The 17,911-nt window shown below is 41.6% G+C and overlaps 1 protein-coding gene across 4 annotated transcripts in view; it reads left to right on the plus strand.

Moving 5' to 3' along the window:
* The window catches only part of DNAAF9 (dynein axonemal assembly factor 9), a 169,263-nt gene that overhangs the window by 84,442 nt on the left and 66,910 nt on the right, over nt 1-17,911 (plus strand). For all 4 annotated transcript variants that reach the window (XM_007497284.3, XM_056802255.1, XM_056802257.1 and 1 more), the window contains 5 exons: nt 2,086-2,197; nt 2,843-2,913; nt 7,095-7,145; nt 9,640-9,727; nt 16,751-16,854. In XM_007497284.3, the coding sequence (XP_007497346.2) occupies nt 2,086-2,197; nt 2,843-2,913; nt 7,095-7,145; nt 9,640-9,727; nt 16,751-16,854 (426 nt within the window). The remainder of the gene's footprint in view (nt 1-2,085; nt 2,198-2,842; nt 2,914-7,094; nt 7,146-9,639; nt 9,728-16,750; nt 16,855-17,911) is intronic.

The raw sequence follows: 17,911 nt of genomic DNA on the forward strand, positions 1-17,911 counted from the left end.
TGGTCCTGTAGCTTTCAATTCTTAACCAGAGACTTATTTAAAATAATACACATCTGTTTATCAGGCTGTTGTACATTCCAGTAAAGAATGAAAGAAAGAATTGACCATTGTTTCTTGCTTTCAGCCAGTCTGCATTCCTTTGAAGACGAGTACTGCAGAAAAGAAATCAGGGGTTCCTTTGGATCCTTTCTTCTTCAGATTGGCAGGCCCCAAGAAGGACAGTCAGGGATTTCAGGCTCCAAACTTAACTCTAACCTCCATTAGCTTCTCAGCTAACCAGACTGGAAATTGCCATTTCTTGTGAGGTGTCTTTTTTTTTTTAAACCCATTTCTGGGTTGGTTTTCTTTTGAGAGGAAGGGTGTGGTAATGAAGGGACAGGCACTGGCCAGTTATCTTGTTCTTCATTATCAGATTACCATGTCCACCCCAGGCTCAGTCACAAATTATTTTACCTTTCTTCTCCTGCCAGATTTCTCCACAACATTGTTCTATTCATCTCCTTTGATTTTCAGCTAATAAATTAGCTCTTTCTTTTTAGATGCGGGAGAACCAAATGCCTCTGGGTTGCCCTGATTTTATTTTAAGTCTCCCAAAGCATCTGCGCTCAACTGAAGCAAACGTTTTCTGAACATATTATGCGTAGAGCCCTATTGTTAAATGACAAGAAAGATACAAAATCTGGATAATGTACTATCCTTCCCCTGTCTTGTCTTTCTGTCAAAATCTAACTATAGCACATTTACATATTATTGTCATACAAAATGCCCTACATTTTCTAAATAGAAAGTTCTCTACCAAATTGGAGGAATAGGGGGAGGAATCATTATTGCCTAGGAAGATCTGGGAAGATTTCATTGAGAAGGTGACATGTAACCTGGGCCTTAAAGGAAAAGTAGGTTTCTAAAAAATGGAGAAAAAGTAGAAGGTATTCTAGGCATAGGAATTAGTATGAACATAGGCACAGAGGGGAGAATGGGGCTTTGAGCAACCAGCTCATTTGGCAGGGACATGGTACATGTCGATGACAGCTAAAGCTGGAAAATTTATGTGACACCAAACTGCAAAGGTCTTTGAAGGCCATACTAAGAAGTTGAGGCTTTATTTAATTGGCGGGGAACCATTGAAGGATCTTGAGCCAAGTAGGGACATCCCTAGATCTACATGTGAAGAAGATTAATCCATCAGTTCCATGGAAGGAGAAATTAGAGGTGACAAAGACCAGAAACATAGGTAAACATGCCAGGAAGCTATTCTAGTAATCTAGGAGTGTGGAAATGAATACCCAGACTAGGAAAGTTTAAAAAGAAAGACATTGCAGAGATAGAATCAGTAGGTTCTCACAGTTGATTCAATATGAAGAGGGAAGGAAAAGGAAGAGTCAAAGACAACCCCAACATTGATGTTCTGAGAACATATGAGAATGGTGGTACCATAGACAGAACTGCTGAGATAGGGATGGGGCTGGATAATGTAATAATCTGAATATTTGACACATCTTAAAATAGGGTTTCTCGGGGGCAACTGGGTGGCTCAGTGGATTGAGAGCCAGGCCTGGAGATGGGAGGTCCTAGGTTCAAATCTGGCCTTAGACACTTCCCAGCTGTGTGACCCTGGGCAAGTCACTTAACCCCCATTGCCTAACCATTCCCCGTCTTCTGCTTTGGAACCAATACACAGTATTGATTCTAAGACAGAAGGTGAGGGTTTAAAAAAAAATAGGGTTTCTGAGTACATAGTGTATAGGTGGGAATAGAGATAGCATATGGAGAAACAGTGGAGAAATTACCGTATTAATTGCCTTGTAAAAAGTATTTACTCTGTGAGATTTTTTTCTTCTCCACCTCTCATTCAGATTTCTTTTCATTCAAATAAAGATGGAGAAACTTTGTTCTGGAAGTCAGGGGGCCTGATTTTGAATCTGGTTCTCCAAAATGTTATAATCGTAGCAATTCACATAACCTCTCTGGCCTTGGTTTTCTTCTATGTAAAATGGGGATCATCTTTGCACTCCCTTTCCCACAGAATTAATCTCTTAAAGACTTTTGGTTAGCTCTTAGCAGTGTTGGCTTTATCATTCATTGCAGGCCTCCATGAGTGTATATGACATCCCTGACTTGAGCGGAGGAAAAGAATGCTTGGGGTCTATAGTCTTCTCAGAATCATTTTTGACATCTCAGATCCTTATTAAAGAAAATGGTAAGTGCTTCATAAAAGCCTTTGGAAAAATATCGCTAGAACTGCAAATGCAGAATGAGGTAGTCATTTCCAGACAGGGCCAGCATATTGGCTTGCTTTGTTTCAATTTATTCTGTAATTTAGAAGGGGATAGTATTGGAACTTGACATCAGTATTAGCAAAGGATCCATTAAAAAAAATTTTTTTTGGAAGGACTATCTGGGCAGTTAGGTAGTACAGTGGATAGCGCGCCAGGCCTAGCGTGGGGAAGTCCTGAGTTCAGATGTGCTCTCACATGCCTCCTGAATGTGTGGTGCTGGAGGAGTCACTTAACCCCGATTTGCCTAGCCCTTACCAGCTTTCTGTCTTAGAACTGCCGCTAAGACAAAGGTAAGGGTTTAAAATAAAATAAGGGCTAACTCCCACTCTTGTTCATCAATCCACATGCTTCCATTCCTGGCAAAAACTAATCTGATCACCCAGAAGGGACTCCCTTTCACCCACCCTCACCCCAACCAGGTTGAAGAAACTTTATTTTAAAGGATGCCCAAGTCCTTATGCTCCAGGAGTGTTGGGGGCAGGAGAAATGGGGAAATGAGTGATTTTTGTGACCCTGGGTAAGCCAGGGAGTATAGGGTGACTCGGATTTCTCTGGTCTCCCCACAGATGGCAGTATTACCGCAGAAACCAGCTACGAGATTCTGACTGCACCCATCGCTAGATTCTGCTCTTGGCTGGTCAGTATTGCTTCAGTTAAGGATTCTCTAAATTGGAAATGTGATTGAAGCAGTGTACAGCATCAGAGGGACAGCCTCCCCTTTTTTGCAAGTGATACTGTCACATCCTGAATTCGTTTTCTCTAATTGAACTTTAGGAACCTACTTCTCAATAGATGATTTCACCTGATTATTCATTTTCTCACAGAGATTCTGAGGAAAAGAAAAGCTTACAGTCCAAGATATGATTTATCCCTTCATTGGGAGGGGACAAGTAACATCTTGATTGCCTATGTCCCCCAAACTAGGCTTATCAGAATATTTGTGATGCCAGAAACACCTCAGGGAGGAGCTCGTGCCTGAGCCTTGCCAGTCCCTGTGTCACAGCCTCTTCTAGGGTGCAGCATCCTGGGACCTAGGCCTTAGTGCTCAGAGAGGCCTCAGAGCCTGTCTAGTTCAATCCCTTCATTCCATCAACTTGTCCACAAGCATATAACTCAGTGCCTGAGTCAAGATTTGAACTCGGAAATCTTTCTGACTGCAAGCCCAGTGCTCCACCCAAGGTGCACTAAGGTGCACTAAGGACAACGACAGAAAGTTCTGGCCCGGGTGGATAATCCTTCTGTCTTGCTGAGTGTTCCAAACTTGTGCCCAGAAGGCCTCCCAGTTTAAAAGCATGACATTATTGGAACATCTCTTAGAATTTATTATCATCCAGAGATACAGCCACAGCTGCGGTGTGAGGACAAGAACACTAGGTCTGGACCCGTTGGGTATGGGGCTCGGGCACATCCTCAACCTCCAGAGACCTTGGAGAGTTGGACTGTGATTTCCAAAGTCCCTCCTAGCTTCAGATGCTATTATTTTATTTGAAAGGGTGACTTTTAAGAATATGTGGTCTTGAAATTTATCGAGGCCTGATGCCACCCTTAAATCTGTGTTTCGTGTTATTGTACAGGACATCTCAAAAATCTTAGTAAATTTTTTAAGTGCTTATAGCTTAAGATGCTGCATATCACCACTGTGGTTGCTCTAAAACCAGGCCCTTATCAAATGAATTCCTGACTTTGAACTTATTTTGATCTTATCCTTGCAATGAAAAAAATCTTATAGTGAATTTATTCATATTTTATGAATTCTGTTGAGGAAGAGAACTACAAAGGTTTTCAAAATAATAAGGCTCTTGAGAAGTCATTCTTGTGTATTCAAGCAGTGTTCCATCTCCAGCCTCCAACCACATGCATCCTCCATTTAATGATCCTTAGGGAGAGCTGCTACTCTCCCATGGAAATTGGTTGCCAGATTTAACAGCCTCACTGTTGAGATTGCTAGCCACCACACATTTGTCAGAATTGGGCTGGACTGCAACTGCTGTAGGAATGGGCCTGGTGGGAGCAGCTCAGCTCCTCTCCACATTACAGCCCCTCACACACTTGGACATCCCCATTTCGATACACAAACCTCTACTTGTCCCTTTGCTTTTCATCTCCAACCCCAGTGTGGAAAACCTAGGCACAAAATCCCCTCCACTCATTTGCTTCTCTCCTGTGTCTCTGGGTCTTGATTTCTGTCTCCCTCTTATCCATCACCACTCTTTTTTTCTCCAGGATGTGTTGACTGTGCTGACGCAGAGGCAGATGGGGCAGGGGATGTGTCTATGGCCTTGGTGCTTCACAAGTTGGGCTCCTCCCTTATTTCATCGTGTGATTTTTGAGCCAAGAGTGTGGGGATGGGCCTTTGTGGGGCCTGTGCGCTGGGCCTCCTGAGCCGTCCCAGAACAGTCCCAGTATACTTGTAGGGCAAACGGATTCTCAAACGTTCTCCTTTTGACACAGTTTCCCCCATGCCTCTTTGCAAATGCTGTACCAGCTATGAACAGGGCAGTCGTCCCTGACTGTGACAAGTTCATAACCTGACTCCCTTGGTGGGTACACGTACAGAGGGTGACAGACATGCATCATTTAGCTTGTGACTAGAAAGCATCTGTTGAGTTCTGCCGGACTTCTGAATGTTGCTTCTCCCCAGCTCATGGAATCAGGAGAATGAATGACTGTCTAGAATCTGAAAGTCATTCTTGGGAGGCTTCCAGGAAACCACTTCCCCTCTCTAGACCTTCATTTCCGAATCTAGAGAATTCCGAATTCTCTAACGAAGATAATACGTGCACTAACAATATCATAAGGTAGCAGGCACTTCCCAAGGACTGCAGACTTGAAAGGGGATCAGGGAGAGGCAGTGGGAACTGTTGGAAGCAGCAGAGGGGCAGGTAAGGGGCAGTAGGAGGCAACGGATCTGAGGAATGGAATGAAAATCCTCATTCTGATCTTGGTGGAGACATTTCATACCTGTAGCCGTCAGGTTCCTTTTCTGTAAACTTAAAGGGTCCCATTTGAATCACTAAGGTCCCCTAGTCCTCTAATTCTGTGATCCTTTGACCTCATTAATTTGAACCAAATAGAGGAAGATCAAGCTAAAATTTAAAGAAAGTCTGAACTAGATGTTTTTTTGAGAAATACTTTATTATCAGCATAGCAGAGTTTGAATTTACCTTAAAGTCAATCCCTTTCTCAGCCTTAGCTTCCTCTTCACAGTGCTAACTAATCCCAATTTTCCCCCAATATATTTTTCTCATATCTCTGGTTTCTTGTGCTTATTTTCTTCTCAAACTTCTCTGGGTTCTCCAGATCCCTTTTATATTCTGAACTGCTGAATGTACATCCTTAAAGTCTGGGCACTTTTGCCCTGGGATTCATGAAATTGTTATAAAAAAAATTTAAGCATATTTCAAAATAACAAGTTTCTTTTGTAATCTTGTGGATTTCATTTTATTCAGTTAAGAACATTTTCTGAGAGGGGACTCACAGTTTTCACCACACTTGATGAAGGGAACCATGACAAAGAAAAGATTAAGAAACCTATCTTAGAGTAAGATCACTAATTTAAGGAATCTAATGGCCAGAGTGAATTTTTTTTTGGAGTCCATCACATTTTTGTAGTGATGCACTTTAAGAAAACTCTCAGCCAGGAAGTGATGCAGAGCGAAAGGAGCAGAACCAGGAAAACATTATACACAGAGACTGATACATTGTGGTACAATCGAAGGTGATGGACTTCTCCATAAGTATCAATGCAATTTCCCTGAACAATCTGCAGGGATCTAAAAAAAAATACTACCTACAAGCAGAGGATAAACTGTGGGAGTAAAAACACCGCTGAAAAGCAACTGCTCGACCACAGGGTTGGAGGAGATAAGACTGAGGAGAGACTCTAAATGAACACTATAATGCAAACTCCAACAACAGGGAAATGGGTTCGAGTCAAGAACACATGTGATAACCAGTGGAATCATGCGTCGGCTATGGGAGAGGGAAAGGCGGGGGGGGGGGGGGGGGGGGGAGGGGAGGAAAAGAAAACGATCTTTGTTTCCAGTGAATAATGTATGAAAACGACCAAATAAAATAATATTAAAATTAAAAAAAAAAAAAAGAAAACTCTCAGGGTGAGATCTAGTCTAATGGGAATTGGGCCAACTTCTAGAGGCTTAGGTTCATGGCAGTGTGGCTATGCTGCCCCTTTTGTAGTCAAACAGGTTATTCCAGAGTCAGCTTCTTTATTTCCATGGACCTGACCTGGTAAGACCAACAAATAGTAGTGTTCACTACAATTAACATGTTTAAAGAATTACAGGTTTGAATGGGGGAAAAAAACCTGTGAAAAATGTGTAGAAGGGTTTCCTTGACCCCAGAAAATGTTTTGCTTTATTTAAGTGCTTCCCCTTTTGTTAAGACTAGGCAACTTGCTACAAAATTTCCTTTTGAAACACCTACTTGTTTAATTTAAAAGTTCCAGTATGAAGAGCTACATTGCCCCAAATGTCCAATTGTGGGAGCCCGGGAATTTTCCAGGAAACATTGTTCTGATGCTGGGATTCTTTAACTTTTTTTTTCCTCCATGTTATAGGCCCTTTGGGCAGTCTGGTAAGATCTCTGGACCCTTTCTCAGAAAATATTCTTAAGTGCATAAAATAAAATGCATAGGATTACAAAGGAAACTGATTATATTGGTGTACAGCTATCAAAATATTTATAAAACAGGTTCATGGAGCCCAGGTTAAGAATGTCTGTTCTCAAAGCGGCGGAACATCATTGCACATTCTGGTTGTGAAGTATTAAATATCAAAGCTGCCATTATTTTGGATACAGGTAGAAGATAATGAAGTGAAATTGTCTGAGAAAGCCCAGCAAATGGTGAAGGTGAGTAATGATTATATTCAAAATAGAAGCACCCTTAGGGCTCCAAATTAGTGGCTAATCAAAGGAAAATTCCAATAACTGGTCCAAATGTACAAATGGTTAAATCTTCAAAATTTCTAAATTATTCCCTTGTGCAGTCAGTCTGAGAGCAGCCAGAGAATGATTGCTTGTCCTCAGTTCTTGCTCACATGCCCTTTTTCCCTTCTAAGAGAGGTCTAGAAATAATCATTTATGTTGGGGAAACAATGGAAATCCTTTCTGCTGCTTACTAAGTTTTTGTTCTTACAAGGTATGGCAAAAACTGGCTTAGGCAGGCAGCTAAAAGGGTCTGGGAGCTGGACAGAACCAGGGCACTACAAGTCAACCAAAAAACTGCCTTCCCTCCTTTTCCATATATAAAATGGGAAAAGAAAATACATTTATCTCTCCAGACTCTGGGAGTGAGAGTGTAACTATTTGGTATGAATGATTGTTTGATTCCCTTCAGGAAGGGCAACACACATATTCTCCTTTTAGTGTCAATCAGTAACTGTGGTAAGACTGACCTTGTTTGAAACTCGGGGCCCTGGCACCAAGGGCATTTGATCCTGAGTGTGCTGAGTGAGGGACCCCAGGAATCATTTCCTTTCTTGGCAGGTAGTGGAGACAGACTGGGGGGTTGGATTTCCTTTTTCCTTTAAACATCGGTTGCTTGCCCTGGAGTATGGAATAAACATTTTTCAGGGTTCATATTTTTCATTCAAGGCTCCATCTAAGTCATTCTTTGCTCTATCACTTGGGCATATGTTAGTAACCTTTGGGGAAATTTAGAAGCATTCAAGTCAAGTCCCCTAAGGACATGCCTCCTGGATGACTGCCACATACCCTCTCTATTCCTGTCTTTTCCCCCACTGTCAGCCCCTTCCTGATCTTCCCACTATTCCTAAGGCCCTCAAAGACCATACTACACAATTCCTCAGACTCAAGTATAGCTTAATGGCAGAATACTGAGGCCCAGTCTACTTCCTAAAAAGCAAAGGATATCTCTCTAGGTATCCTTGAGCAAGATGATAATTGGCCCTTGGTGGTTTCAACCGAATAGAACCTTTCTAGAAGATGGTGGCTCCTTGATTGGAGCAGGCCTGGGTTTGCCCTGACACCTCGGGGTTGAGCTGGCCTTCTATCCTATAGTATACTAGGTGAAGGCTATGGTCTCTGTCATAGAAGTACTTCTCCAAGGCCTCGGATTTCTTTACTCGGTGAAGTTTAGCCTAAAATTAGAGAGGCAAAGGGTATGGAAACCAAAGCAGGGGCTTTCTATTCATTTAAAATCACACCAATATATTTGAAAGCTATCTGAACCCTAAATAAATATACTCCATAATTCTACCTCCCAACATCCTCAAGTGACCTTAGCACTACCCAGAATTGGGGTGGGCCATAGGGAATCAAAGCACAATGCCCAACATCTTTGGTATGCAGCGAAAGAAGTGACAACAAACAGAAGGAGCATCTGTGTTTGGTGTGGGGGCAGGGTATTGCCCTTCCTGCAGGATAGAAACTTCCTTAGAGGATGGTGGCTCCTTGGCTTGAGCAGGCCTGTAGAGCTGTCCTCCCACCCTGTAGTATTCGAGGTGGCTTCTGAGTATAAGTAAGGCACCATTGGGATGCTGTGCTGCTAGGCCCAGGAATGGGAGAAGTGGCCTAGACCAGCCAAAGGCAGACACCATCTGGGGAATGTGATATGGAAATCACTTTAAAAGACTGATATATATTAATTTAAGGTCACCAAGGAATTCAGCTATGTAATTCCTAAATGAAAACTCAAGTCAGCAGTCAACCTTTTATGGAGTTTTTAATTACTAACAGGAGGAAGAAAGGTATTAGAGAGAGAGAGAGAGAGAGAGAGAGAGAGAGAGAGAGAGAGAGAGAAAGGGGAGAGAAGGGAATAGGGCTTAAATACCCACTCTGCTTAGATTGGGCCAAAGGTCCAAGGCCTTGGATAGCCAAGGCAAAAAAAAGAGATCAGTCCCTATCACTCACGTGACCAAAATGGAGAAACAGTCTCAGGGCCTCCACTCCAAGCAACCAGCCTCCAACTACCTCCTTTCCTCCACACAGGAAGTCCCCAGACTCCTCAGCTGTCCTCTACCTCCCTTCCTGTGTCTCCCCTGTGCCAATGGTGGCTCTAGCTTAACCCAGGACCACCCAGAGGTCTGTCCCCTTTGCACATGTCTGTTGAAGGTCATATTCTCAAATAATTAAATCTTGAGCTTTGCTGCAGCCCTTCCTAAATCCTGTTACCCTGAGTAGGATGGAGGTTGTAGTTTCCAAGACCTGATTCTGTTATTCCAAGTATCTCTATTGTTATTGATCAGGAAATAGCCAAATCCCATCCTCTAAAGAATGGTTTGAACAGGGTTGAGTAGTTTTGAAATTCACAGGAAACATGACTTATTGGAGTTTTCAGCTGTAACTCTCCTGAGTGGTATTTCTTTTCTCTCTTTAATTTTAGGAGGATGAGTCTTTCTTGGGCCTCCTCCTGACAGGAGGAGAGAAAGCACATATTTATTCCAGCAATGCACAGGCCTGGCCAGAGGAAGGTGAGCAATGACTTCCTAGTAGAGGATCTTCTTTGATTATGGATGATAGTGGCAGGTCTGAGGAGAAGGATTTCTAGAAACTTACACATAGGTAGGGCTTTCTTATTCCAAAAGCATTTTCAGAGACGTTGTGGGATTTGGTCCTCCTGGAAGCTTCCAAAGGTGAGCGACTTTTCTGGAGTAAGTGGTAGAACTGGATAGAGCCCTTCCGTCCTTTCTGGGGCAGAGGGCTGGCATCTGGAAGCTTTCTCTCAAGATGGAGGCAGCAGGGGACTCTGTGTAGAGACCAGCAATGACTCCTCCTCAGAGCAGGAGCCCTAACATGAGCTTTTGACCTTCTCATTACTGCTTTGTGCTTCTCAAGAAATGGCCCTTTCTTTGACTCAAGTCAAAATGGTCTTCCTTGAAGAAAATCTAGTTCCTTAACCAAATCTCTCAGTTCTTCCTAAAAGATATTGCCATTCTGAGTAGTTCCAGCTATTTCCTCCACTTCCTTTTGAAACCCTTCCGTCTAGCAAAAAATGTCCCCTTGTTTCCTCATCTTTAAAATAGGAGTGATAAGAAAGCCTTTAGTATTTCTCTGATGGGGTTGTTGAGGATGAAATGAAATAATACCAGTTATCTCATTTTGAAATCTACAGTTTTGGAGGGACTGGTTTGAACTTTTGTTGTAGGAGGAGAAATTGGCTGTTAAATATTCCTTTTGTAATTTTTATCATATTTGATGTTATATTCCAGTTTTCTGCAGAAAACTTGCTATTAAAATTTTATCAACAAAAAAAAATATGTCCCCTCATTAAAGGTCCTTGACCTCTCTTAGCTGACCTAATTCATCTTTTCTCTTCCCTGTAAAAGGAAAAGCAGAAAAGATGTGTTTGTTAAAGATGCCTATGAAAAGCCTCTGACAATGATGGGATTTACTCCCTTCTCTGTGGAAGAGCTTGCTGTCTTTTGGTTCTAGTATGAAGTTTATCCTACCTTAGATGACAGGAATTAAGCCAGGATCCTAGGGGAAAGGAATACAGCCCTCAAATGTAATGACAGTCTATAAATAGTAGGTTATAGGCATAACACAGATGCTGTTGTGCGATTGCATGGCAGTGCCAATTATAATATTTTGGAAGGAGATTTGCCAAGGGAAGTGTGAGCCTTGTTAGCAAAGAGCCTTGTTAGAAAAATAGTTGCAATTGTGTCATATTGCATTCTCCAGCAACATTTGGTCCCTTCTGCGTTTCGTCCCTTCTGTATTCCCTTCATAAGCCTGACAGGAGATGACCAGGGTTGTCCAGGTCCTTCTTTTCCCCATTTCCAAAAGGCCAGTTTTCAGTCTTGTTGATTCTCTAGGCCTCCCTGGAGAAGACTTGGAGGCCACCACCATCAGTGCACAAGGCAGCGTGGGCACGGAGACAGATCTGGGTAGTGTGTGTGCACATGGCTACCTGTGCCACAAGCACATTGTCACAGAACTAACAAGCCTTCCCTAATTAATGTATTGCCCTCATCTCCCAAAAGAAGTGGTGCCATGGCCAAGGTGTCATGGCCAAGAACAGAGACCCTCAACCAGGGTCCCTCCCACACTGTGGCAGCGGTTATGGAGGGAGGCCCACCTACTGGTGTCAGAAGAGAATACTTCTTTCCGACCTGCAGATAGCTGCACACCCCTCTCCACATCTGGCTCCTCTCCAAGTTCTTGAGCATCACCACACATGAGAGAGCCTGCTCCCTGTGGCCCCCCAGGCCCTGCTCGTATCCAGTGAACCATCAAAAGATGCCAGGCACCGTGTGTGGTCTGGTGTTCACAGCTCCCCAGCCTGGTAGAAATTGACTTCTCTTGCCCTGTCCCCCATACCCACAGAGTTTATACTCCAGTGGTATTGAACGATTCCTCAAATACACCTGGTAGCCACGTAGAGTGCTGGGCTTGGAGGCAAGAGGGCCTGAATTCCAATCCAGACTCAGATACTTCCTAGCTGTGTAACTCTGGGCCGGTCACAGAACCTCTGTCTGCCTCAGTTATCTCATCTGTAAAATGAGGATAACAATAGCACTTCTCTCCCAGGGTTCTTGTAAGGATGAAACCAGATAATAATTTTAAGGTGCTTAATACAGCACCTAGCACATAGTACAGGCTAGATAAGTGTTAGCTGTTTTTATCATTATCTCTAAGCCTTTGCTCACATTCTTTCCCAGCTCCGTCTTGAAATCCTCTCCAGCTCTCAACTCAGTTAAATGTCACGTCCTCTAGAAAATTTTCCTTTACGGCTCCCAGCCAGAAATGATCTTATTTCTCTTCTGAACTCTCAAAGCACTTTGTTTACATCTCTCTAATTTATTATATGATAATTTGCATTATTTTCATTTATGTGCACTTCATCTCCTCTCCTAGGTTCTAAGCACATTAGGGAAGGGACTGTGTAACCCTTTGGTTTGGTTATTATTTTTAATTAATGTTTTATTAATGCTTCTTCTCTTTAACATCATAGTCATTTCTGAACAAATCCCTACCCCTATCCCCAACCAGGAAGCCTTCTCTCATAACAAAGAAAAGCAGTTCATCCAAACAAAATACAGCTAGAGAGAAATGTAATCTTTTGTACCCATTGTGGGCTATGACTTTTTTACCTCTCTCTAACTGTACCTGTCATAAGGCCTTCTAGAGAGGCATTCAGGAGATAAGTTTGCCCTCATCTTTTGGCAGATGGGGCATAACTCCATCCCTAATTAGCACGAAGACTGCTATATTTGGCTAATCTGGGTCATTGAGGATACAGTATATATTTCGAGACCAACCCTCTCTTTTTACAGCTGGAAAAACCAAGGCACATAGCAGTGAAGCCCCTTGCCAGATAAGAAGTTTCAGAACAGAGATTTTCTCAGGATGGGTGCCTTCATTCCTATCTGGAACTTGCCCTTCATTCCTCCACTTCCATGCACTGACTCTTTTGGGCACAAAGGGGCTAGGAGGGGACTTTCATCTGGAGACAGAACAAAGACTGGTCATCAGCTCTCTCGGGGTAGATCTGTCCTCATACTTAATGCTCTCCAGAGGAGAGGTGACTAAGAAACTTTGAGAGGAAATTCTCTAGCAAAAACATTACCCAAATTTCCCAAATGTTCTATTCCTTATAGTATATGCCCCCTTGGGCACAGCCAGCTTTCCTAAGGTCTCTTCTCATAAGCTGAGCTGATGAGGGCGCTCTATTAAATGAATTTATGTTGATAAAGCACTTTGAAAACCTAAAAGCTCCACACAAATAGCATCTGTTACTATTTGCATCTACCGAGTAATTGTATGAGTGAGGAAAAAACAAATTCTTTGTTGGAACTTGGAGCCACTCTATTCTGTCAGTCCCTCCCTTCCCTTCCATTGGTTCCCTGAAATCAGGAAACTGATAGGAAAGAGAGAGGCCAGCTTCTTCCCACTTTGATCCCAGGGTGCCCAAAGGTAAGGAAAGGATCTTCCTTCTGAGTTCAATTCCAACAGGCATTTCTTCATTATATACCTATACATAGTATATAGCATGAGGTGGATATAAAACAGAAATGCCCAGAGTGCAACAGTACACATATGCATATAATTCATGACAGTCCTGAGAACTGGTGGAAAAGGGATCAAGGAAGGAGGTGGCACCGAGAAGGAAGAAAAGGGTTCTAAAAGCCAAGACTGAGGATTCTCAAGATCAGGAATGACAGAACAGCCTCCTGGCCAAGATCTACTTAGAAAATATTTTTTTCTCCAATTCCAAAGCAACCTGGCTCTGGAAATGAGCTACCCTGGGCACAGTACCCACAGTACAGTGGACTGTCCTGTCCATTTTCACTGGTCTCTTGCCTTCTAACTCAATGGTTCTTAGATATGTGCTCATACTGTGTATTCTCTGATATCTATCTGTTTGTCTCTGTTTGTCTCTCATTTAATTCTTACCTTCTAAGATGGTGAAGGCTGTTCCTGGATATCTCATCATTTGTTATCACAATTGGGCCTTTAGTAAATATGTGCCTAGTTGTGCTAAATGCAGTATAGTGAGAGCCACTTAGCCTTGGGCCCTGCTTTTAGGCTACTTAGATACCAAGACAGACACTTACTAGAGTCTGTGCAAAAAGGAAATACTGACAATTTAAGAATTTGTATCTTCATTAAGCAAACCTAAGGTCAGTGAGTCAGATATAGGGCAAGGATCCCAAGTCTTCAACTTCTTTTTCTCATCCGTCCATCCCATTGCTGAAGAGCAAGGGCTCATCAATTAAGATTCCCCTTGGAGTGATGTACTTGTTCTCACTTGTGTATCTGGAATCCCTTTTGCTATGTTAAAGATGGAACCAAAGATCACCAAAAAGCCCCTCAGGAGTGAGTTGGACGAAAGCATGGGCATTATGCTTATCATCATAGATGACACAAAGATTTGGGAGAAAGAGAGACAAGAAGTTGAATAACCAAACTGGAATCAAAAAAGATGCTCAGCCTTGGTACTGTGGCCAAATATAATGAGTAAGATAGTGCTTTGTAGGAATGGATCATTTAACAAGGTAGAGCCTAATAATTGGATTCTAAAATTTAGTTACATCCAACTGCAGGATAGGGCAAATGTGCTGAACTATAATTTTGACAGGGGAAAAAAATACCCCTGGGAATTTTGTTTGACTCAGCTCAAATATAAGTTAGTAAGAAATTAAATATTCCATTTATATTATTTTATTTCAGATCATTATTATATATTCAGATTATTATTATTTCATTTCATATCCTAGATTTAGAGCTAAAAGGGTTTTAGAGTTCACTTTGTGCTCATTACACATTTGTGAGTGATTTAATGCAAGTATCATTAGTCTCATTTTACCAATGAGGAAACTGATTCTCAGTGGCTATGTGACTTCTCTAAGAACACTTAGCATTTAGGAGGAAAGCAAGAGTCTGAATTCAGGTCTTGTGATTTGCAGAGAATGGTTTTTTTTTTTTTACTAGCCCCTGCTACTGCAGCACTGTGCTGTTAGAAGTCCTAAAAGCTGAAGCTCAAGCTATATTGTACCTAGAATGAGGAATGTACGTATTGAATTGGTTTTGTCGTGTCAGAACAACTTGTAGGAGGTGGACCCAGTTATGGGGCCACATTTTAGGAAGACAATTGACAAACTGGAGCATATCCAGAGGAGAGAATCCATTATTGTGGAGAGACTTAAAACCAACCAGTCCATATGAATATGAGAAGAAAAAACCTGGGATGTTTATCATGGAGAACCAAAAACTTAAAAGGCACATGATAATAAGTGCTTGTTGTCTAAGTGACTGATGGCTATTTTCTAATAACTGAAAGGTTTTCCTAGGGAAGGAGAACTCAATTTGTAGTGATTGGGCCCCAAAAGGCAGACTTAGGACCCCAGTATACAAGTGACAAGGAGAAATATTTCACTCTGATAGATCAGTAGCTCAAGGAACTATGATTTGTCCATGAAAATTCCCTCTGTCAACACAAATTACATTAAATTCTTAGAGAATCACCTTAGATACAGGGGGAGGTCAAGTGATTTATCCATGGTCACACAGCCACTAAGTGTTAAAGTTAAAAATTGAACTCTGATTTTTGTGACCCTATGTCCAGCCCTCTCCTTTCTCTACCACACTGCCTCTTGACATTAAGTTTCAGATGAGGAAAATCCATTAATCAGAGTAGTCCAAAAATGGACTACTTTGATCAATAGCAAGTTCCCCATTTCTAGAGGTCATTTTGTCAGGATTTTGTAGAGTAGCTTCAAGTCTAGGTTAACCTCCAGATTATTCTTTCAAACTCTGTTAATATCAAACTATTACTCTGAACTCTGCTTCCCCCTATTTCTGGAATTGCCACTATTGCTACTATTGTTGGGCCTTTTCTTCTGGTATTCCAAAAGTTCCCCAAATGTTACCTTTTACAAGTTAGCCAAATTAGAAAACAACCAGCAAATTCTAAATACATCATTCCCCTAATTATCATCTGTGTCCCATGTTGAACAACTAGTTCTAGATCCCCCAAGACTGAGGGAACTTTGGATCCATCAGTTCTCCAGTTCTGGTGTAAAGGGATAATTCACACTGGTCAGGTTAAGACAGGCAACCTCCAAACTTTACTTGCTTAGATTTCTGAGTATCTACCAAGCTCTGTTCATTTATTTCCCCACTTCCTCCTTTAATGGCTGTCCTCCCACCTGGCCCAATCATCTGGATGCCTGGGCTCACTTCATCCATACTGGAGTTAGGGTTCTAAGGAGGCATATCCATTGTCCATATCCATATGCACAAAATTCAGTTATTGCCCAGAAATTCACAAAGAGAAACCACAAAGTCTGGGCCAAAATTCGGGCCAAAAGAGCCCCCTATAAGGAAGAACAATTTCTCTTGTCCTTGCACTAGGAAACAAAAATGTCTTCCTCATTTACTGTCATCAACATTGTTCATTTCTGTTCTGTTGTCTGTCTCTTAGATTTATGTTGCCATGTCTCTCTGGCTATAAGAAGACAGGGAATCTAGGAACCTTGGAAATGTATAGGGTGCAATATAGTACTAAATGCAGATTGTTACTTTAAATATATCCTTGAAGCTAACGGGGCTAAAGTGCTCCATTATCAAATGGTATAATCTTTGTAAAGTGCTCAGCACACATTAGGTACTTAATAAATGCTTATTCTTTCCCTCTTGGAGTCATGGTATATAGTAGAAAGACTTTTATACTTGTAGGCACAAGACTTGATTTGAGTCCTGATGCTCCCATTTCATAGCTCTATGACTCTGATGAAGTCACAACCTCTCTGAGCCATAGTTCCCTCACCTGTGAAATGAGGCTAATAATTTCTGTTCTGTCTTTTCCTCAGGGTTATTGTTCTCTCAACTGAGAAAATTAATTAAGTTTTGCAAACTCTAAAGTTGTAAGCAGAAATGAGAAATATAATTCATGTTAAGGAGGATACTAGCACTGGACTGGGTCTGTCAGCAGCATTGCATGTCCTGAGACATGGGAAAACCAGCTCTAATGGGTTGTCTCTTTCTTTCAGGAAAAGTTTACTTCTTTTCAGATGGCCTTTTGTTTTCCCATCATCATTATGGAAGTATCACCATCCCTAAGAATCACATGAATTCCATATACTTCTATGATGGGGTAAGTGTTTCACTCGTTCTAGAACTGCATTTTCATCATTTTTATTATAGCATTTGTTTATCCTATAGGATAGAAACAAGCTATTTTTAAAAGAAGGCATCCAAGCTAGCAGTAATCATTTGAAAAATTGCTTCAAATTACTAATCAGAGGAATGTAAGTTTATATACATCTGAACTTCTACTTCATATCCATCAGATTGTAAAAGTGAAAAAAAAAACCCTAAGGAAAATTACATTGTAGAAGGGGTTGTGGGGAAACAGATACAGTAATGCACTCTATTTTTTTAATCCTTACCTTCTGTCTTGGTTGGAGTCAATACTGTGAATTGGCTCCAAGGCAGAAGAGTGGTAAGGGCTAGGCAATGGGGGTCAAGTGACTTGCCCAGGGTCACCCAGCTGGGAAGTGTCTGAGGCCAGATTTGAACCTAGGACCTCCCATCTCTAGGCCGGGTTCTCAATCCACTGAGCTACCCAGCTGCCCCCACCCAACTAATATACTCTTAATGGATCTATGACTTAGACCTGCCATCCTGGAAAGCAATTCAGGTCTAGACTCAACAAACTGCATATACTTTGATCCAATAATACCAATTGTTAATAGGTCTGTACCCACAGACATATCAGAGAAAGAGGGAAAAGATCCATATGTACAAAAATATTGAAAGCAGTTCTTTTTGTGTTCAAACTAAGTCCAATTAAAGTGGAACTGAACAAATTGTTGTTTGTAATAACTAGTATTTACATTACACTTAAGAATTTTCAACATGCTTTACAAATGTTATATAATTTGATTCTTACAAGTCTGGGAGATGGATGCTATTATTATCCCCATATTAGGAGATTGAGATAAACAGAGGTCAAGTGATTTGCCCAGGGACACATAGCTAATAACTGTCTGAGACCAGATTCAAACTCGGGTCTTTCTGATACGACTCCAGGGCCAACACTCTATTGCATTTCCTAGTTGTCCTGAATAGGAATGCATTCCAATATGGTACCATTAGAAATGATGAAAGGAAAAATTTCAGAGAAATCTGGGAAGACCTGAATGAACTGA

The sequence above is a fragment of the Monodelphis domestica genome, chromosome 6 (genome assembly GCF_027887165.1).
Source record: "Monodelphis domestica isolate mMonDom1 chromosome 6, mMonDom1.pri, whole genome shotgun sequence".
Classification (NCBI taxonomy): Eukaryota; Metazoa; Chordata; class Mammalia; order Didelphimorphia; family Didelphidae; genus Monodelphis; species Monodelphis domestica.